Source organism: Manis javanica, chromosome 1 (assembly GCF_040802235.1).
Source record: "Manis javanica isolate MJ-LG chromosome 1, MJ_LKY, whole genome shotgun sequence".
Lineage (NCBI taxonomy): Eukaryota > Metazoa > Chordata > Mammalia > Pholidota > Manidae > Manis > Manis javanica.
Window position 1 is genome coordinate 91,953,172 of NC_133156.1, and position 23,856 is coordinate 91,977,027.

Sequence of the window (23,856 nt, forward strand, 5' to 3'; positions counted from 1 at the left end):
TGAGTTCTGCACAGTGGTATAGAGGGCATGTCAAAGTGTGGGCAAAGGGTCTGTTTGTTTCTACGCAGAAGATCAAGGCCTAGCTTGGATACCCAGAAAATGAACTAAGATACAATATGAGGAGGAGCTTCCGGCATCAGCACTCTCTGGAGGACTCGTGCCGGGGGATGATCATCAAAAAGCCTCCACAGGGATCCGGACGATGCTGCGGTTGTGGCTGCATCCAGCCCACCGTCTCCTGGACTTGCCATAAGAAGGAGGAGGGAGATGTCTAGGCTGGCATGTGCATACAGTGAGACAACGAATTTGACTGGATCTGTACTGTTGGAACTCAACCAGGAGTTGGGAGGGGTGCAAGTTGTAGCACCCCAAAATCTCATGACTATAGACTATCTATGGTTAAAAGAACATATGGGATGTGAACAGATCCCAGAAATGGGCTGCTTTAATTTGTCTGATGGTTCAAGTACAGTTGGAAAATATCCATCATATCATAGATAAATTTTCACAAATGCCTAGGGTGCCTAAATGGTTTTCTTGGCTTCACTGGAGATGGCTGGTAATTATAGATTTGCTTTGTTTATGTCACCGTATTCCTATTATGTTAATATGTGTGTGCAAATTAGTTAGTAGTTTAAAACCTATACATACTTAAGGTACTATACAAGAAGATATGTCAAAGAAATAATCAATCCTCCCAAGTTTCCTTCATATGCTACATCTATAGCTTTTCTTCTTCCTTCCTAATTACAAACCTTAAATAGAATTCGTGCCTCATATCGAATTTACCGAGTATCATAATTCCTCCAGGTGGTAAAGATACCTCGAGACAAGTGCTGGGCATAGAAGCCACAGGGCATAAATCTGCAAAGAAGTAAAAAGCTAACCTTTGCAAACAATATGGCTTCTCTCTCACTTACCAACTTTACATTTCCCTGTATGGCCCCGGAAGATGACTGGTTAGCCAGAGACGGGTAAGATTCCTCAAGGGAGGAACAACCTAAGACAGGCACAGTCGCAGGGGGGCCATCAGGTGAGAATTTGGGGATCAACAGAGGTGAGGCTCAGAACCTCACCCCCCCTGCTTTGAGAGAAATCTTCTGCATCCGTGGATGTCTTGCTGCCCTTGTCTAGCCTGGATTAATACTTAGTCCATAGGCACACACCTGATCATCTGATCATCTACATTTGCCTTCTTACAGCACTAAACTATGTTTTCTACCTTTATCTTGCATCTACCTACCACTTCAGCATTTTATTAAAAATAAAAATAATAATAATAATAGGAGAAATGTGGGATCGACATATAAATCAAGTACAAAAATCAAATGAATATTCATATTTGACCTGATGGTTTATAGGTCATATTGCATGATCAAAACCGAAAGTTTCTGTGATGAATGCCCTTGTACTGTTCACCATGTAAGAATTTATTCACTCTGTAAGAATTCGTTCACCATGTAAGAACTTGTTCGTTATGCTTCAGAAGATTGGAGACTGATGAGAATTAGGCTTGAGATGGATTAATGATTGTACATTGAGCATTGACCCCCCTATACTGAATTTTATTGTTAACAACCATTTGATCAATAAATATGAGAGATGCCCTCTCAAAAAAAAAAAATAAAAAATAAAAAATAAAAATAAAAAGTTAAGTCTGCTCACTCTTTGGTAATTAACAATTTGGTATGTACCCTTAGATACCTTTTAAATGGAATTATGCTATATATACTTTCTACAATCTGCTTTTTAAAATCAGTGTAGTGAGAAGATTTTTCTGTATTAGGATATAGTTCTAGCTTATTCACTGAATGGCTGCCAAGTATGACAGAGGACTCCATCATATTTTTACATATGCTGTCCCCACTGACAGGTATTTAGGTTACCTGACACAGTTACCTGCCTGTTCAGTATCCATTGTCCCCTCCTGCCTTGCTCAATGAACCCTGATTCTGTTACAATGGCAACATGTTCAGCTCCAGCTGATGGTTCAGGATTGGCTTAAGCAGACTAAGACCATCCTGTTGCCCATGTTTTCAGCTTCCCTTGTAGCTATGGGTCATGTTATTAGTTTTGGCTAATGACTCCTATGGTCCTGCTGTGAGAGTTTCTGAGTAAATTTTGCTTTTCTGATAAAAGCAAATTAACATGAATATGCTCTTTTCTTTTTCTTCCTGTTTTGGACATGAATATAAGGATGGGAGTTTCAAAGTCATTTTGCAACTACAAGGCCATAAGCCAACACTAAGAATAGTAAAACAGAAAGGCAGAGAGAAAGCCTAGGGCCTGATACACATTAGACACACACATAAACTGACTCATCTTCAAGAATACAAATGTTTTCCACTTTGAAGTCAGAAAAAGTAAAATGAACTGCTTTGGATCAAAGATTCAGAGTAGACATGATGCCCTATAAAAATAAGAAGCAAGATGGCTCTTTCTGCCATCTTGGAGCCTGTGGAGGCCTGCTGGGAACAGGACTCCTAAACCAACAGGTATGTCTGGAAGGCTGTGGCCAAGGCCATTTTTGCTGGCTACAGGCAGGGTCTCTGGAACCAGTGGGAGCACATCTTCTTAAAACTGAAGTGTTTATGCTTGAGATGAAACTGAATTCTGTCTAGGCAAGAGATACACTTAATGTATATAGAGCAAAGAACAACATAGTGACTTCTGGTGGTAAACCAGACAAAACCAGAGTAATCTGGGGAAAGGTATCTCGTGCTCATGGGAACAGTGGCATGGTTCATGACAAATTCCAAAGGAACCTGCCTCCTAAGGCCTTTGGATACAGAATCTGTGATGCTGTACCCTTCAAGGAGTACATTTACTGAAAAGTAAATAAGTAAAAGTGGACCAGTTCTGTTGTTTAAAAAAAAAAAAAAGGTAAGACAGGGAAAGTACTTTCATTTGTTCCTAAGGACACCTTCAGGTTTTGGGTACAGAAATGCCTCTGGTCTTATAATTTGACAGAATGGCCTTTGTACACAATCTTTGGCACCTCTTGCTTCCCCTTGTTTCAGATTTCTATCTTCTTTTTCCTGCTCTTTTTGATAATGGGATAAATTAAGAAATAATCTTAGATGAAAAGTTGGAAGGTATTTGATTTGGGTGAGCCATTACTTTTCATAAATTTACAACTAGAAAACAAAAATGAAACACCAGAAAAAAAAAACTTTTTAAGGCAGGAAAAAAATTCCTCTCTTTTTAAGAAAAAGTGCTTCTTAGCTATTTATTTCTAGAAAACAGTTATTGGTCCTCTAATGTTGATGGTTTCTTCTGTTCTTGTCAGCTTCTCATGTTCTTGCAAAAATAGAAGGTGTTTAATTTCTAAAAATTCAGCAACTTGTAGCTCCACTTAAACACTTAAAGGCTATTACATTAATAAATGTATAATGTATGAATAAGCTATAATTTAAAATAAGACACAAAACAATTTTATGTGTAATCCAAATTGTACGTAATTCCCATCTATGCTTCTAAACAAATAGAAGCTCACATCTGTACTACTTTTACAGTTTACAAAATGCTTTTAAATACATTTCCTCTTTTTCTATTCAATACAGACATGTGAGATAAATACTACTCTTATTTCACAGATGGAAACAGACCCAGACATCATTCAGTGTTTTAGTCACTGTATAGTAATAGCCCAGAGACTTCAGATCTACAAAGGGTTTTAATAATGCAAATATCACATATACTTTAATTTTTATCACCAACTTTCCATTTTCTTAATAAAAGAAAACAACAAAAAAAATTTTCTACCACCTAATAATAAAAATGGGAAGTATTAGAGACAGCTGGATACTAACCCAATGAGTCAGATCTACCAGAAGCAAAGTCCACTTCAGGGGCCTTATATTGTTGCCTATATACAGGACACCAGTACCAGAACCACATTTACAGGAGTACTTTTTTTTTCTATTACAGAGAAAGTAATGCAGGACATTCCTGTTGCCTCCAAGTCTAACATACATGTATGTGTGCAGGTGGCCACAAAGGATGCAGAAAAATACTCTGTGCAGATTCGGCATTATAGGGCCTCTGATTATCCCAGGTTAAGCCTACAGGTAGGCCTTGACAATATGGTCCCAGATCTCACCTTTAGTAGTAAATATATTCTTCTTGCCCCCCAACTGCCACCCCATTTCTTCCTAAGTTCTCTGTACTATTTAGACAGAAATTCCAACAGGTAGCCTTTCTTTTCTGAATTATCTTCCCTACTGTATAGTTTTTTTCAGAATATTTCTTTCCTATTGTTAAATCTTGAAGACATTTCCTTACAGCAGATGAGGGAGGTATAGCTTATATTCACTGCCAGAAAAGGGTCAGTTCCAGCATTAATTTCCCAGCAAAAAACAGAAAATTTGAGCAGAAAGGGAAAGAACAGTGATAACTGGTGGAGCAGTGACACCTGTACTCGGAAAGCTGCACTGCAGTTCTCCAAAATTTGATGTTACCTTTCTGTTACTACTCTGCCAATTTAAAGAGGAAAATTCTGGCTGGTCACAAGTTCAAAGGAGACCAACGTGTTTACATCATTGGTTCAATGAATCACTCTTTTTGATGTTATGTTTTTATTGCATGTGAGGACATTGTCAATAAATATCTTGAGTTTGAGACCCTGGCTGGGTAATCCTTTTGCAGTAGAAATCAGATTTCTTTGGCCAAACTCCATTGCCAGCAATGGGATTTATCGAAACAACAAAAGCCAGCACATGGAATATTTCAATACTGTACTCAATTGTTCATATCTAAATATTTCAGCTATAAAACAAACCAAATGTAAATGCTTAATAGTACAAATCAACAGATTCTTCACAGAAGAAAACAATGAAAGACTAATTTTCTACATGTCACCTGTTCATTAGTTCTTCAATATTACCTAGGTTATCTCAAGAATAAAATTATGCACCACTACCCATGTTTTCTCAACATTTTTTATGTAGGTTCTAATGGGCATAAACAAGGATGCATATAGTCAGAATTGTTTTTGTAAACTTTTGAAGTTTTGTTATGTATCTTACAATAATGAATATATGGAGACAAAAAACAAAAGTACATTTAAGTCATCAGTGGTCCTATGAATTCTACTTGTATGGCTAGTTGCCTATATGGGTCTTGTAAATGACAAGAAAAAATAACAAAGTTTAATAAGCTCATCCATGCCTTGTGAACCATTAGTCCACTCACATCATAACTTGATTTAGTCACTATTTATTAGTTTTTAAAAATGTTTTTTAAAAGCTGCAAACCACACTTAGTACACACTTATGAAACATGAGGGGATAAATTGTAACAGAGTTCCCTCATGCCACTGACTCTTTATTCTACAATAAAATAAGAGTTTCCAAACTCTTTTTTTGAAAACCTTGAATTGTGTTCTATGACTGACCTTCACTCTACCGTCCCTTTGACCCAAGGCACGGTCCCTGGTGCATCTTTTTGAGATTTAGTTTCTGGGAAGTTTTCAGCAAACCTCTCTCGTGCTTTCTCCCAGTTTTTTTTGCTCTTGTTCTGGAGAAGGTGAACATCTTCAATTGAGGATGGCTTGCCTGTCCCCAAGCCTGCATGTGTTCGCCGAAGCTGAAGCTGGATCTGTTAACAAAAGTTGAGCAGAGGACTTCACTATATAATCAACACACTGAAATCTGCTGTTCTTAATTCTTTAATTTAGAAAAGGCTGCTGATGCAAAAGAAAAACCTGTCAATTGCATCAAATATATACAGGAATATATACATATTACACATGGAACTTAAACTCATTTTCCTACATTGTCTTGCCTGTCAACAAGTACAGCTAACTCTATTGAAAACAGAATGCTCCTTAAATAGCATTCACCAAATTTCATGAGATGCTGCAGATCTATTATTCCACTCTAACCAGAAGTAAAGGCAATGGACATATTTAACCTACTGTCCTAGCCTCACCTAAGTAAGTGTACAAGTAGGTTAAACATTGAGAGTCATAAAGAGAACCTGACTGTTTACTTTCATAAAAGAAGAGGAGGACTTTTCATTATTTTGACAACCATTAAAAGCTACAAGTTACTGAGTGCCTATGTATGTCAAGCACCATGCTAGGTCCAAACTTGCCCTAAGTCACACAGCTACTAAGTGACAGAAGATATAAACACATCATTTTATTTTGCAGATCTGATTATAAAACCTGTTTTTTCCAGTGTACCTCAACAAAAATGAGAAAATTTACATTAAACATACCCACTTTCTTTACCAAGTAATTTTAACAAGTAATATTTAATATAACAATTAATTATCAAGACAGTTCTTTAGTCATGTTACTTTGTAAGGTTTTTGTGAAAAATAGTCTGAACCTCCAATGAACCATGGGACTGCAGAATTAAAACCACTGTATCATTTTCCAGACATTATTCTATCGCTAATTACACGCTCTGACTCTTGAACTTAAAACAGATTCTCCAGGTAATATAAAATCTGCCTATTTATAAAGTAACACTGTGATTGTTCCTGCAGTGTTTAGTTCCAGGCATGGTAAGGAAGTCATTGGTAACAACTAAAGACACAGAAGAACCTTTGGCTCAGAAAATAACATTTATTATCCTACCTTTGATAAAAGAAAAAATTCTAAGAGGCTCCCTAAAAACATTAAAAACAAACAAAACAGTGCACAGATAGACATTTGATAATCATGTATGTTTTTGTTTGCTACCACACTTCTGCCACTTAAGGCAACGCCTGGGATATAGCAGATACACAGTAAATATACCTGCTGTTAAGAATAAAGAATGAAAGAAAATACCAAATACTGGTCTTACCGGAGTTTTCATTCCTCCACCATCCTTCCCAAGGCCCTCTCCTTTTCTCCAACCCATTTTCTCCAACATCTTCCGACCTTTGTTGCTATCTGTAATTTCACTTTAAAGAAAATTAAGATGACAGTTGATTTCTAAAAGACCAGTCACTTCACATTTATAATAAATTAATGAATTAAAAATAATTAGTACAGCTACTTTAACTGTTTGTCATGACCTAATAAAGTTGAAGATTAAAAAATTCTACTCCTTACATATACAACAGAAAGCATGTATATGGTATACCAAAAAGATGTACAAGAATGTTTTTGCAGGCAATCTAATTACAACCCAAAATTAGTAACAACCCAGATGTCCACCAGAGGTAAAATGTATAAATTGTGGTATATTCACCCAAGAGCATTAAAAATAAAATATACCTAACAAAATAATGTTAGACAAAAAGAATACACACACACAATAAATACTGAATTATTCCATTTATTTAAAATTCAAAGATAAGTGAAATTAATCTGTTGCTGTTAGAAGACAGGAGAGGGATTACTTTTGGAGAGGAAAGACGTACACAGATAAGGAGAGGGACCTAAAAGCATAGGTTTCTGGGATTACTGGTAATTTTCTATTTCTTGACCAAGAAATTTATATTCTGCCACATGTTAATCTTGTAATATATTATTGATATTATATTTGTTTACTTTTCTGCATATACATTAAACATCAATAAAAAAGTTAAAATAAAATGGAACAAAACCCCCCTCAGTCACTTTTGCCCTTTGCTCTATGATTTTGTTCTAATTTAAGGATATTTTAATTTTATGTTCTATAACACTGTCTTCTGTTCTAAATATGTTAAATTAGCTCTTTAACAATAAACCAATGTCAGAACAATGTGTTTCATTTTTTATTTGACTTCCAATTTAGCTCTAATGCAATCTTCATTTTCTCCAACAATTTTTTCAAAAATATTAAACTTAAAAAAAAAAACTGGTCAAGCTGTTTAGTATACTTAATTTATAATACTATATTTCATCAAATCTGACTCCACAAATTATAAGATGCAGTTATTTCATGTACCATTAAGAAAAAAAAATATGTCAGATGTAATTCTAAAACTTTACCCAAGTAGTATATCTTAGAATCAATAAAATATATTTAGTCAAAATTTTATGATTAGTTGTCAGTTCCACATGAAATAACTGCATTTTAACTAAACCCAGAATTTATATTCTGAAAAGAAAAATATAACTAATATATGATAAAATGTAGAAATATGATAAAATGTAGAAAAATCAAAATTTTATGATTAGTTGTCAGTTCCACATGAAATATTTACACTTTAACTAAACCCAGAATTTATATTCTGAGAAGAAAAATATAACTAATATATGATAAAATGTAGAAATATGGTCATATTGTAGGCTTTAAAAGTTACATTTTTCATGTTTATCAAGGCTGTTTTACCAAGAAATAAACTGTAATATGTAATCACAGTAGAGTGAAAATATAGTATATGTTGCCTTAATGCTATATACATATTCTCATATCACTACAGTAGCCAAAGAAACAATATTCTACCAGTATTAAAAGGAACATGTAGAACTCATGGGATTGGAAAAAAATTAATTTATCCTTTTCTCTAAGAATTGACAAACAAAAAAAAGTAGTTGATTACTTAAATAATTATTTAAAAACACCAGTCCATATTAATTTACTAGCCCAGACTTCTTTATATATCTAGTATATAAAAGTACTCTCACTCAATTGTGGCTAGAATGTTAGCTATGCATATTTATGTGTGTTTAACTATGTGTACTCACATATATGTTCAACAACTTTCCAGAGAATAATGGAATTCTAATATTATAAGAAAATATAAATAGATGTAGTGTTTCCATCTGTTTTAAGCCATTACTCTAGAGACTACCTATCAGAATATACAGCCCTATAAGTTAGAGTACCCTATGAATATTATCATGGTACAAAGTTTCAAGCAATTAAAATCTCATACGTACGAGTGAACAGATGCAGGAGCATCATCTCTCTGGAAAGTTCCTTCACTTCCAATCTGCTCTCTACGTTTTCCAGCTCTGTCTTTATATTTTGGATTCTTCAGTGCCTTTTCATCTTCATAGTCTGTATTCTTTATAAACACAAAATATCAATTGAGGAAAACAAAACTAATGAATAAAAATGCAGTGTCTGTATATTTGCTTTACTTAGCAAATATTGTTCACTGTGGACTCCATTAAGATAATGAATTAAATGTTATTTTTATTCTGAATCCTTTAAATGTTTATATTATTTCAACTTGTATTACAACATAGGCAATAATATAAATCATATAAATTGTAATTTGTAATAAGATAATAAAGTGAAAAAAGAGTGTTTTTTGACATAATGCTGTGCACTCATATCCTCATATGAACTATCAGTATTCAAAGAAATATGTATAACCTCTAAGGGTTGGGAAAAAAATCATTTCTCCTTTTCTCTAAGGAACATTAAAAGTTCCAAAAAACCTAGTTTGATACTGTTCCTTGGATGGGAAAAATGTAGAAACTCCTTTTAAAATGGATGAAAAGCAAATTCTCTTTTACCCTGGCAATATTAATAGCTTTTTGCTTCAATACAGCTCCAGTTATATGATTAATCAGTCACCCAGCAAATATTTTCTGAGTAAAGAGTATGTTAAGCTCCACGCTAGATACTGGAATACAAAGAAATCTACAATGCTGGAGGGCAGACACACCTAGTCTTTAGCATACCAGAGTACAACCGGTTTAAAAGAAAAGGTATGCACAAGATAAGGCTGTGGTACCAAAGACGAGGGGGGTCAGTTCAGCTTGAGGCTTCAAGGAAGACTTCTCTTACCCTTTGTTATTATCTGCTGCTCTTTATATAAAAGGAATGGCATTCATCCAAACATACTAGGGACTGCCAGAGCAATCCAAGGAAAGTACCACAGAAAATTTTACTTGATTTTGCTTTTAACCAGAGAAGAAAAATATAGAACCACGAACCCTAATGGCTTTTCCCTCAACAGAAGACCATATAGAAATTGAGTTAAAATTTTGAGAAAGCATTTTATTCTCTCCTTGTCAACCTTCTATTTTCCTCCCAAATTAGCCACTTGATATTTTTTTCTATTATGATTTATTTCCCATAGTTCAACAGTAACAACAAAAAATACAATTTTGAAGAAACATATGTTATTTTGGCAGCATCTTTTCCCACACTTTCATGAAGAGTAAAAGCACTGAATAAACACACTTAAGTTCTTTATCTAGCTCTGCCATTCTCAGTTAGCTTTAGTTTCTCAAATGTGAACAGGAAATATTACCTTCCTTGTCTACTTACAGGATTAAATGGTAAGTTTTTTAATCACCTTACTGAGGCACAATTAACACACAGTAAGTTATACAAAAAGTGTACAACTAGATATTTTTGAGATTTATATATACCTATAAAATCATCACCACAATCAAGATAATAAACATATCCATCTCCCACAAAAGCATCCTCATCCTTTGTAATTCATCCCTCCAGACCCTCTTTGGGCATCCTTCCTCTCCTGTATCCAGGCAACCACTGGTCTTTCTGTCATATTACATTAGTTTGCTTTTCTAGATTTTTATATAAATACTAGCATACAGTACATACTCTTTTTGTCTGGCTTCTTTCACTCAGCATAATTATTTTGAGATTCATCTACACTGTAACCTGTATTAACAGCTCATGGGTTTTTTGGGGTTTTTTTTACTCCTAAAGAGTATCTGACCATATAGATAGGCCAGTTTATTTATTCATTCATGATGATTATGTAATTTTTTTCCAGTTTTTGGCTATTACATAAAAAGCTGTTGTTTACTAGTCTTTTTATCAACATATGCTTTCATTTCTCCTGGAAAAATACCTCAGAGTAAAATGATGAATCATATGGTGCGTGCACATGTAACTAATCAAAGAAGTAACTGTTCTCCAAAGCAATCACACCATTTTATATTCTCACCAGCAGTATATGACAGTTTCAGTTTCTCCACATGCCCTCCAACACTTGGTATGGTCAGTCTTTTTAATTGATTTTAATTTACATTTCCCTAAAGTGACCAATGATAATGAACATCTTTTAATGTGTTCATATGCCAACTGTGTATCTGCTGTGGTGAAGATTATTATCTTCTGCTCACTTTTTAACTGAGTTGTTTTCTTAATGAGTTTTGAGAGTTCTTTATACATTGTAGATTTAAGATATCTGATTTTTATCAGACATATGATTTGAAAATAGTTTTCCTACTCCGTGGCTTAATTTTTCATTCTTTTAACAGTGTCTTTGAAAGAAGAGACATTTTGGAGGAAGTACAATTTATTAATTTGTTCTTTCATGGACTGTGCTTTTGGTATTAGATATTTAAGTCTGCCTAAAATTTTTTTAAAGGTTCACTTATAGAAGTTTTATAGCTTTAGGTTTTAAACTTCTACCTATGATCCATTTTGAGTTCATTTTTATATGTTATGAGATATGGATCAAAGTTTTTTTTCTTTTTTGCATATGGTTATTTAGTGTTCCAATGCTGTTCCTTGAAAAGACCATCATTTCTCTACCAATTGCCTTCACACCTTTGTTGAAAAAGCATACGCACACACACATCTATCTACCTATATGCATACAGGGGTCTATTTCTGGATTCAGGATTATATTCCATTGACCCATTTATCTTAATGCTAATGCTATACGGTCTTATTTACTGTAGTTTATAGTTAAGTCTTGAAATCAGGCAGTATTAGTCATCCATGTTCTTCAATGGTACTGTTTTTTATTTTTTTCACAAATCTAGTATTTATTCCACCTTTGCTCCCTATTCCTGGATCCTTCACAAACGTTACATGAGAAAAAAAAAACAGAAGAAAAACAAATGAAAGTCATAAAAGAAAATAAATTCTACCATTTGTAACAACATGGACGGTGCTAGAAGGTATTATGCTCAGTGAAATAAGCCAGGCGGAGAAGACAAGTACCAAAGATTTCCCTCATTTGTGGAGTATAACAACAAAGCAAAACTGAAGGAACAAAACAGTAGCAGACTCACAGACTCCAAGAAGGGAGGAGCAGTTTAGTTACCAAAGGGAAGGGGTTGGGGAAGGTGGGTAGGGAGGGAGGGAGAAGGGGATTAAGGGACATTATGGTTACCACACATAATGTAGGGGAAGCACGAGGAAGGCAGTACAGCACAGAGAAGACAAGTAGTGACTCGGTAGCATCTTACTACACTGATGGAATAGTAACTGCAATGGGGTGTTGGGAGGGACTTGATAATACGGGTCAGTGTTGTAATCACAATGTTGCTCATGTGAAACCTTCATAAGATTGTATACCAGTGATACCTTAATAAAAAAAAAAGAAAAACAAATCAGAATCACTAATGTTATCAAGTAGGGAAACTAATTAAAATCTAGCAGTCATCAGTAAGAGTACAGCAAAGAAAATGCTGTAAAAACAAAGAAAATTTCTAGAAAACTGTATGCGTCATGCTCTTTCAAACCAACAAAATATGCTCCTGCGTACAATGAAACATAAACAGAATATTCTTCCTGTAAGATATAGCAATGTAAATTCTTTTTTAATATTGTGGATTGGTAAAATGTGTTTGTAATGGTAGTTCTACTAAACTATTACAGAGGGGCCAAGAACACATTAGGATTCTGGGGGGGATGTGTACAGTAATTCTTTGATTGGGATAACAGACATTCTACACAAAAATTTTTAAAAAATATATGAATATGTTAAGTACAAAACAAAGGCAAATGAGGGTTCTTTTATATCTTAGCAATATATAAATGGAAATCAAATTTAAATGCAGCCTACTCTGTCTTTGAAGAGACTTGGTTCAGCTCCTAAATTTCAACTGCTTGACACAGTCTCCTATGAAAATACTTAGAAGGTGACTTCTTTTTTTTTAATTTTGGTATCATTAATCTACAATTACATGAAGATCATTATGTTTACTAGGCTCCCCCCTTCACCAAGTCCCCCCCACATTCCCCTTCACAGTCACTGTCCATTAGCGTAGTAAGATGCTGTAAAATCACTACTTGTCTTCTCTGCCCTCCCCGTGTACCCCCCCACACTATACATGCTAATCGTAATGCCCTCTTTCTTTTTCCCCGCCCTTGTCCCTCCCTTCCCACCCATCCTCCCCAATCCCTTTCCCTTTGGTAACTATTAGTCAATTCTTGGGTTCTGTGATTCTGCTGCTGTTTTGTTCCTTCAGTTTTCCTTTGTTCTTATACTCCACATATGAGTGAAATCATTTGGTACTTGTCTTTCTCCGCCTGGTTTATTTCACTGAGCATAATACCCTCTAGCTCCATCCATGTTATTACAAATGGTAGGATCTGTTTTTTTCTTATGGCTGAGTAATATTCTATTGTGTATACGTACCACACCTTCTTTACCCATTCATCTACTGATGGACATTTAGGTTGCTTCCATATCTTGGCTATTGAAAGTAGTGGAGCGATAAACATAGGGGTGCATCTGTCTTTTTCAAACTGGAGTGCTGCATTCTTAGGGTAAATTCCTAGAAGTGGAATTCCTGGGTCAAATGGTATTTCTATTTTGAGAATTTTGAGGAACCTCCATACTGCTTTCCACAATGGTTGAACTAATTTACATTCCCACCAGCAGTGTAGGAGGGTTCCTCTTTCTCCACAACCTTGCCAACATTTCTTGTTGTTTGTCTTTTCGATGATGTCGATCCTTACTGGTGTGAGGTGATATCTCATTGTGGTTTTAATTTGCATTTCTCTGATGACAAGTGATGTGGACCATCTTTTCATGTGTCTGTTGGCCATCTGAATTTCTTCTTTAGAGAACTGTCTATTCAGCTCCTCTGCCCATTTTTTTTAATTGGATTATTTGCTTTTTGTTTGTTGAGGTGTGTGAGCTCTTTATATATTTTGGATGTCAACCCTTTATCAGATCTATCATTTATGAATATATTCTCCCATACTGTAGGATCCCTTTTTGTTCTACTGATGGTGTCCATTGCTGTACAGAAACTTTTCAGCTTCATATAGTCCCACCTGTTCATTTTTGCTTTTCTTTCCCTTGCCAAGGGAGATATGTTCATGAAGAAGTCACTCATGATTATGTCCATGAGACTTTTGCCTATGTTTTTTTCTAAGAGTTTTATCGTTTCATGACTTACATTCAGGTCTTTGATCCATTTTGAATTTACTTTTGTATATGGGGTTAGACAGTGATCCACTTTCATTCTCTTACATGTAGCTATCCAGTTTTGCCAGCACCATCTGTTGAAGAGACTGTCATTTCCCCATTGTATGTCCATGGTTCCTTTATTGTATATTAATTGGCCGTATATGTTTGGGTTAATGTTTAGAGTCTATTCTGTTCCACTGGTCTGTGCCTCTGTTCTTGTGCCAGTACCAAATTGTCTTGATTACTGTGGCTTTCTAGTAGAGCTTGACGTTGGGGAGCCCTCCCACTTAATTCTTCCTTCTCAGGATTACTTTGGCTGTTCGGGGTCTTTAGTGGTTCCATATGAATTTTTGAACTATTTGTTCCAGTTCATTGAAGAATGCTGTTGGTAATTTGATAGGGATTGCATCAAATCTGTATTTTGCTTTGGGCAGGATGGTCACTGACAATATTAATTCTTCCTAACCAGGACCATGGGATGAGTTTCCATTTGTTAGTGTCCCCTTTAATTTCTCTTAAGAGTGTCTTGTAGTTTTCAGGGTATAGGTCTTTCACTTCCTTGGTTAGGTTTATTCCTAGGTATTTTATTCTTTTTGATGCTATTGTGGATGGAATTGTTTTCCTGATTTCTCTTTCTGTTAGTTCATTGTTAGTGTATAGGAAAGCCACAGATTTCTGTGTGTTAATTTTGTATCCTGCAACTTTGCTGTATTCTGATATCAGTTCTAGTAGTTTTGGAGTGGAGTCTTCAGGGTTTCTTATGTACAGTATCATGTCATCTGCAAATAGTGACAGTTTGACTTCTTTGTCAATCTGGATTCCTTGTATTTTTTTGTTTTGTCTAATTGCCGTGGCTAGGGCCTCCAGTACTATGTTGAATAACAGTGGGGAGAGTGGGCAACCCTGTCTTGTTCCTGATCTCAGAGGAAAAGCTTTCAGCCTCTCGCTGTTCAGTATGATGTTAAAGAAGGTGACTTCTTAAACAACAAATCTATTTTTAGTAGTGGAGCCACTCTCAGTAGCTTTGTCTGCATGGGACTGATATCCAAAGATAGTGATCTTTGGAGGAAGTCCTAACCTTTTTTTGTATATTCTCCCTGTATGTGTAATAGCCTCTCTGTTTTCACATGCAGTAGACCATATTGCTACCTATCTCCTTTAGTTCTAACATTAACAATAGCTCCACAGACATCATCTCTGTGGTCATCAAAAGATGTCTCAGTAAGGCCCAGCAGTGTCTCTAGCCAAAAGCAATCCAGGTCACTTCGTTTGTGTTTATTCAATGTAATTAGGCATCATCCTCCTCTCATTTGTTTTTCTCATCTTCTCACACAGACTCAATACCATCCTTCAAAAGTGAGTAGTCACAGCCAGGCATTAAATTACTAGACAGCTGGATACGGTTGTACAGAGCCTGCAAGTCTTCAACAGTATCAAACCTGGAGATCAGCTGAAGGTTTGCTTGCTAAGTTTTGCTTGTATCATTAAAAAAAAAAAAAAAACAGAGGGCCCATCTGTTCTCTAAAGCATGTTTAATACAGTGTTCTATATTAGCAACCTTCTGATGAGATTCTCTTTTCTCTTCTGTAAGCAGAGGGTTGGGAGTAGGGGTGGTTTCTGGTTCCATGGTCACCATCTTAGATTGATCTCAGTGGTAGTGTTTTAGCACAAGTTTTTTAAAAAGCAGAACTGCCTATTCAAATATAGGGTATTAATATCATTTTTCTACTCCAACCTCATCAACTGTGAACAGCAAACAACTAAAAGAAATAGATAAATCTCAAAATCATCCTAAACAGCTTTTTATATATAAAACTGACTATGCGACACAGGAGCCAAGATGGGAGCATGAGTAGAGCAGCAGAAATCTCCTCCCAAAACCACATATATCTATGAAAATATAACAAAGACAACTCTTCCTAAAATAGAGACCAGAGGACACAGGCCAACATCCAGACCACATCCACACCTGCGAGAACCCAGCGCCTCGCAAAGGGGGTAAGATACAAGCCCTGACCCGGCGGGTCCCGAGCGCCCCTCCCCCCAGCTCCTGGCGGGTGGAGAGGAGTCGGAGCGGGTAGGGAGAGGGAGCCCAGGGCTGCTGAACACCCAGCCCCAGCCATCCAGACCAGAACACAGACACAGTGCATGCGTGGGGTCCTGGATACTAGGGAAACAGGGCAGCAGGACTGATGAGTGGGTGCCTGAGGCCAACGCCGGAGAACAAAGAAATCGGAGAAGCCATTTTTTTTTTTTGGCAAGTGCTTTTTAGAAGTCTTAAAGGGACAGGGACCCCAATACTAGGGAAACAGGGCAGCAAGACTGGTGAGTGGGTGCCTGAGACCGGCGCTTGAGGACAAAGAAAATCGTGTGTCTTTCTTTTCTTTTTTTTCTTTCGTTGCTGTTGTTTTGGCATGGAGAGTGCTTTTTGGAGGACTTAAAGGGGCAAGGCAGGACACTTAGTCCAGAGGCAGGGAATCTGGGGATCTCTGGGCACTCTAACCCCCAAGGCAGCAGGGAGCACAGAGGCCCCTTACAGAGATAAATAGCCTCCTGGCCGAACCCCCTCCAACGGGGCTCCACCATTTTGGAGCAGCAGCCCCAGCCAGGCAACACCCACAGCAACAGCGGAGATGAACTTCATAGCAGCCAGGCAGGAAGCAGAAGCCCTGTCTGCGCACAGCTGCCCAGCACAAGCCACTAGATGTCACTATTCTCCCAGGAGAGGAAGGCCACAAACCAACAAGAAGGAAAGCTCTTCAAGCCATCACTCGTACCAGCTCTGCAAACTATCTCTACCACCATGAAAAGGCAAAACTACAGGCAGACAAAGATGACAGAGTCAACACCTGAGAAGGAGAAAGACCTAACCAGTCTTCCTGAAAAAGAATTCAAAATAAAAATCATGAACATGCTGACGGAGATGCAGAGAAAAATGCAAGAGCAATGGGATGAAGTCCGAAGGGAGATCACAGATGTCAGGAAGGAGATCACAGAAGTGAAACAAACCTTGGAAGAATTTATAAGCAGAATGGATAAGATGCAAGAGGCCATTGAAGGAATAGAAACCAGAGAACAGGAATGCACAGAAGCTGACATAGAGAGAGATAAAACGATCTCCAGGAACGAAACAATGCTAAAAGAACTATGTGACCAATCCAAAAGGAACAATATCCGTATTATAGGGGTACCAGAAGAAGAAGAAAGAGGAAAAGGGATAGAAAGTGTCTTTGAAGAAATAATTGCTGAAAACTTCCCCAAACTGGGGGAGGAAATATTAAAACAGACGACAGAAATACACGGAACCCCAAACAGAAAGGATCCAAGGAGAACAACACCAAGACACATAATAATTAAAATAGAAATGATCGAGGACAAGGAAATAGTTTTAAAGGCAGCTAGAGAGAAAAAGGTCACCTATAAAGGAAAACCCATCAGGCTATCATCAGACTTCTCAACAGAAACTCTAAAGACCAGAAGAGAATGGCATGATATATTTAATACAATGAAACAGAAGGGCCTTAAACCAAGGATACTGTATCCAGCATGACTATCATTTAAATATGATGGCGGGAATAAACAATTCCAAGACAAGCAAAAGCTGAGGGAATTTGCCTCCCACAAACCACCTCCAGGGCATCTTACACGGACTGCTCTAGATGGGAGCACTCCTAAAAAGAACGCAGAACAAAACACACAACATATGAAGAATGGAGGAGGAGGAATAAGAAGGGAGAGAAGAAAAGAATCTCCAGACAGTGTATATAACAGCTCAATAAGCGAGCTAAGTTAGACAGTAAGATACTAAAGAGACTAACCTTGAACCTTTGGTAACCACGAATTTAAAGCCTGCAATGTCAATAAGTACACATCTCTCAAAAGTCACCCTAAATGTAAATGGACTTAATGCACCAATCAAAAGACATAGAGTAACAGAATGGATAAAAAAGCAAGACCCATCTACATGCTGCTTACAAGAAACTCACCTCAAACCCAAAGACATGCACAGACTAAAAGTCAAGGGACGGAAAAACATATCTCAGACAAACAACAGTGAGAAGAAAGCAGGGGTTGCAGTACTAATATCAGACAAAATAGACTTCAAAGCAAAGAAAGTAACAAGAGATAAAGAAGGACACCACATAATGATAAAGGGCTCCATCCAACACGAGGATATAACCATTCTAAATATGTATGCACCCAACACAGGAGCACCAGCACATGTGAAAAAACAAATACTAACAGAACTAAAGAGGGAAATAGACTGCAATGCATTCATTTTACGAGACTTCAACACACATCTCACCCCAAAGGATAGATCCACCGGGCAGAAAATCAGTAAGGACACACAGGCACTGAACAACACACTAGAACAGATGGACCTAATAGACATCTATAGAACTCTACATCCAAAAGCAACAGGATATACATTCTTCTCAAGTGCACATGGAACATTCTCCAGAATAGACCACATACTAGCCCACAAAAAGAGCCTCAGTAAATTCCAAAATATTGAAATTCTACTAGCCAATTGTTCAGACCACAAAGGTATAACACTAGAAATAAATTCTACAAAGAAAACAAACAGGCTCACAAACACATGGAGGCTTAACAACACGCTCCTAAATAATCAATGGATCAACGAACAAATCAAAATAGAGATCAAGGAATATATAGAAACAAATGACAACAACAACACAAAGCCCCAACTTCTGCAGGACACAGCGAAAGCAGTCTTAAGAGGAAAATATATAGCAATCCAGGCACACTTGAAGAAGGAAGAACGATCCCAAATAAATAGTCTAACATCACAATTATTGAAACTGGAAAAAGAAGAACAAATGAAGCCTAAAGTCAGCAGAAGGAAGGACATAATAAAGATCAGAGAAGAAATAAACCAAATTGAGAAGAATAAAACAATAGCAAAAATCAATGAAACCAAGAGCTGGTTCTTTGAGAAAATAAACAAAAGAGATAAGCCTCTACCTAAACTTATTAAGAGAAAAAGAGAATCAACACAAATAAACAGAATCAGAAATGAGAATGGAAAAATCACGACAAGACTTCAAAGAAATACAAAGAATTATTAAACACTACTATGAAAACCTATATGCAACAAGCTGGAAAACCTAGAAGAAATGGACAACTTCCTAGAAAAATACAACCTCCCAAGACTGACCAAGGAAGAAACACAAAAGTTAAACAAACCAATTACGAGCAAAGATATTGAAATGGTAATCAAAAAACTACCCAAGAACAAAATCCTGGGACCGGACGGATTGACCTCGGAATTTTATCAGACACACAGGGAAGTCATAGTACCCATTCTCCATAAAGTTTTCCAAAAAACAGAAGAGGAGGGAATACTCTCAAACTCATTCTATGAAGCCAACATCACCCTAATACCAAAACCGGGCAAAGACGCCACCAAAAAAGAAAATTACAGACCAACATCCCTGATGAATGTAGATGCAAAAATACTCAATAAAATGTTAGCAAACAGAATTCAACAGCATATCAAAAGGATCATACACCATGACCAAGTGGGATTCATCCCAGGGATGCAAGGATGGTACAACATTCGAAAATCCATCAACATCATCCACCACATCAACAAAAAGAAAGACAAAAGCCACATGATCATATCATCTCCATAGATGCAGAAAAAGCATTTGACAAAATTCAACATCCATTCATGATAAAAATTCTCAGCAAAATAGGAATAGAGGGCAAGCACCTCAACATAATAAAGGCCATACATGATAAACCCACAGCCAACATTATACTGAACAGCGAGAAGCTGAAAGCATTTCCACTGAGATCGGGAACTAGACAGGAATGCCCACACTCCCCACTGTTATTTAACATAGTACTGGAGGTCCTACCCACGGCAATCAGACAAAACAAAGAAATACAAGGAATCCAGATTGGTAAAGAAGAAGTTAAACTGTCACTATTTGCAGATGACATGATATTGTACATAAAAAACCCTAAAGAATCCACTCCAAAACTACTAGAACTGATATCAGAATACAGCAAAGTTGCAGGATACAAAATTAACACACAGAAATCTGTAGCTTTCCTATACATTAACAATGAAAGAGAAATCAGGAAAACCATTCCATTCACAATTACATCAAAAAGAATAAAATACCAAGGAATAAATCTAACCAAAGAAGTGAAAGACCTATACCCTGAAAACTACAAGTCACTCTTAAGAGAAATTAAAGTGGACACTAACAAATGGAAACTCATCCCATGCTCATGGCTAGGAAGAATTAATATCGTCAAAATGGCCATCCTGCCCAAAGCAATATACAGACTTGATGCAATCCCTCTCAAATTACCAGCAACATTCTTCAATGAACTGGAGCAAATAATTCAAAAATTCATATAGAAACACCAAAGACCCTGAATAGCCAAAGCAATAATGAAAAAGAAGAATAAAGTAGGGGGGTTCTCACTCCCCAACTTCAAGCTCTACTACAAAACCATAGTAATCAAGACAATTTGGTACTGGCACAAGAACAGAGCCACAGGCCAGTGGAACAGATTAGAGACTCCAGAAATTAACCCAAACATATATGGACAATTACTATTTGATAAAGGAGCCATGGACATACAATGGAGAAATGACAGTCTCTTCAACAGATGGTGCTGGCAAAACTGGACAGCTACATGTAGGAGAATGAAACTGGACCATTGTCTAACCCCATATACAAAAGTAAACTCAAAATGGATCAAAGACCTGAATGTAAGTCATGAAAATATTAAACTCTTGGAAAAAAACATAGGCAAAACCTCTTAGACATAAACATGAGTGACCTCTTCTTGAACATATCTCTCTGGGCAAGGAAAACAACAGCAAAAATGAACAAGAGGGACTATATTGAGCTGAAAAGCTTCTGTACAGCAAAAGACACCATCAATAGAACAAAAAGGAACCCTACAGTATGGAAGAATATATTTGAAAATGACAGATCCGATAAAGGCTTGAAGTCCAAAATATATAAAGAGCTCACGCACCTCAACAAACAAAAAACAAAGAATCCCATTAAAAAATGGGCAGAGGAACTGAACAGTTCTCCAAAAAAGAAATACAGATGGCCAACAGACACATGAAAAGATGCTCCACATCGTTAATTATCAGAGAAATGCAAATTAAAACCACAATGAGGTATCACCTCACACCAGTAAGGATGGCTACCATCCAAAAGACAAACAACAACAAATATTGGCGAGGTTGTGGAGAAAGGGGAACCGTCCTACACTGCTGGTGGGAGTGTAAATTAGTTCAACCATTTTGGAAAGCAGTATGGAAGTTACTCAAAATGCTCAAAACAGACATACCATTTGACCCAGGAATTCCACTCCTAGGAATTTACCCTAAGAACGCAACACTAAGTTTGAAAAAGACAGATGCACCCCTATGTTTATCACAGCACTATTTACAATAGCCACGAATTGCAAGCAACCTAAGTGTCCATCAATAGATGAATGGATAAAGAATATGTGGTACATATACACAATGGAATACTACTCAGCCATAAGAAGAGGGCAAATCCTACCATTTGCAGCAACCTGGATGGAGCTGGAGGGTATTATGCTCAGTGAAACAAGCCTAGCAGAGAAAGAGAAATACCAAATGATTTCACTCATCTGTGGAGTATAAGCACAAAGGAAAAACTGAAGGAACAAAATAGCAGCAGAATCACAGAACTCAAGAATGGACTAACAGGTACCAAAGGGAAAGGGACTGGGGAGGATGGGTGGGTAGGAAGGGATAAGGGGTGGGGAAGAAGAAAGGGGGTATTAAGATTAGCATGCGGGGAGGGAGGGAGAAAGAGGTGGGCTGTACAAGACAGAGAAGACAAGTATTGATTCTACAACATTTTGCTATGCTGATGGACAGTGACTGTAAAGTGGTTTACAGGGGGAACCTGGTATAGGGGAGAGCCTAGTAAACATAGTATTCTTCATGTAAGTGTAGATTAAAGATAAAAAAAAAAGAAAAGAAAGATAGAAAGAGAAGGGGCACTACTCAATGATAGGATAAAACTAACTGTAAATCAACGATTAATGCATGCTTTAAATATCCTTAATTTTCATCACTTAACGGGTGTCAGATGATGGGCTATGGAGGTACACTTTTCTGATAATATTCCTTTCTCTTAAAAAAGAAAGAGTTCTTGTGTGGTGACCTCCAATGAGTTCTACACAATAGTATAAAGGGCATATCAAAGTGTGGGCAAAGGGTCTGTTTGTGTTTATACAGAGGATCAAAGCCTAATTTGGCTACCCAGAAAATGAACTAAGATATGATATGAAGAACTTCCAACATCAGCACTCTCTGGAAGAGTCATACCAGAAGATGATCATCAAGAAACCTCAACAAAGATCCAGGCGATGCTGCAGTTGTAGCTGCATCCATCCCACTGGTTCCTGGACTTGCCATTGGAAGGAAGAAAGAGACATCTAAGCTGGCCTGTGCTTTCAGTAAAACAACAAATTTGACTGGATCTATACTGTTGGAACTCAACCAAGAATTAGGAGAAGTGCAAGTTGTAGCGCTCAAAAATCTTACAACTACAGACTATCTACTGTTAAAAGAACATATGGGATGTGAACAGTTCAAAGGAATGGGTTGTTTTCATTTGTCTGATTTCTCTCAGACTGTTCAAGTACAGTTGGACAATATCCATCATATCATAGACAAATTTTCACAAATGCCTAGGGTGCCTAACTGGTTTTCTTGGCTTCACTGGAGATGGCTGGTAATTATAGATCTGCTTTGGTTATGTAACTGTTTTCCTATTATGTTAATGTGTGTGCACAATTTAATTAGTAGTTTAAAACCTATACATGCTTAAGTTACTCTACAAGAAGATATGTCAAAGAAATAATCAATCCTCCCATGTTTTCTTCCGTCTGCTACCTCTATAGCTTTTCTTCTTCCTTCCTAATTACAACTCTTAAATAGAATTCGTGCCACATATCGAATTTACCAAGTATCATAATCCCTCCAAGTGGTAAAGATACCTCAAGACAAATGCTGGGCATAGAAGCCACAGGGCATAAATCTGCAAAGAAGTAAAAAGCTAACCTTTTCAAACAATATGGCTTCTTTCTCACTTACCAACTTCACGTCTCCCTGTATGGCCCCGGAAGATGACTGGTTAGCCAGAGACGGGTAAGATTCCTCAAGGGAGGAACAATCCAAGACAGGCACAGTCGCAGGGGGGCCATCAGGTGAGAAATTGGGGATCAACAGTGGTGAGGCTTAGAACCTCACCCCCCCTATTTTGAGAGAAATCTTCTGCATCTGTGGATGTTTTAATGCCCTTGTCTAGCTTGGATTAACACATAGTCTACAGGCACACAACTGATCATCTACATTTGCTCTCTTACAACACTATGTTTTCTACCTTTATCTTGCATCTACCTACCACTTCAGCATTTTATTAAAAATAAAAATAATAATAATAATAAAGGGAGAAATGTCAGATCCACATATAAATCAAGTATAAAAATCAAACAAATATTCATATTTGACCTGATTGTTTATAGTTCATAATGTGTGATAAAAACTGAAAGTTTCTGTGATGACTGCCCTTGTACTGTTCACCATGTAAGTACTTATTCACTATGTAAGAATTTGTTCACCATGTAAGAACTTGTTTGTTATGCTTCAGAAGATTGGAGACTGACGAGAGTTAGGCTGGGGGTGGATTAATGATTGTGCATTGAGCATTGAACCCCCTATACAGAATTTTATTTTTGTTAACAACCATTTGGTCAATAAATATGAGAGATGCCCTCTCAAAAAAAAAAAACCACACAGAA

General features: G+C 36.9%; 1 protein-coding gene and 2 pseudogenes across 2 annotated transcripts in view; 1 reads left to right on the plus strand and 2 right to left on the minus strand.

The window, feature by feature from the left end:
* Window positions 1-251: 251 nt before the first annotated feature.
* LOC140843616 (large ribosomal subunit protein eL33 pseudogene) lies at window positions 252-2,838 on the plus strand (annotated as a pseudogene).
* Window positions 2,839-3,657: 819 nt separating this feature from the next.
* Window positions 3,658-23,856, minus strand: part of AGGF1 (angiogenic factor with G-patch and FHA domains 1) — a 55,776-nt gene continuing 35,577 nt past the window's right edge. For both annotated transcript variants that reach the window (XM_073234916.1, XM_073234914.1), the window contains 3 exons: window positions 8,807-8,934; window positions 6,798-6,897; window positions 3,658-5,598 (listed from right to left, as the gene is read on the minus strand). In XM_073234916.1, coding sequence (XP_073091017.1) covers window positions 5,398-5,598; window positions 6,798-6,897; window positions 8,807-8,934 — 429 coding nt within the window. In that variant the 3' untranslated portion in view covers window positions 3,658-5,397. The remainder of the gene's footprint in view (window positions 5,599-6,797; window positions 6,898-8,806; window positions 8,935-23,856) is intronic.
* LOC140849041 (eukaryotic translation initiation factor 4E pseudogene) lies at window positions 13,047-17,817 on the minus strand (annotated as a pseudogene).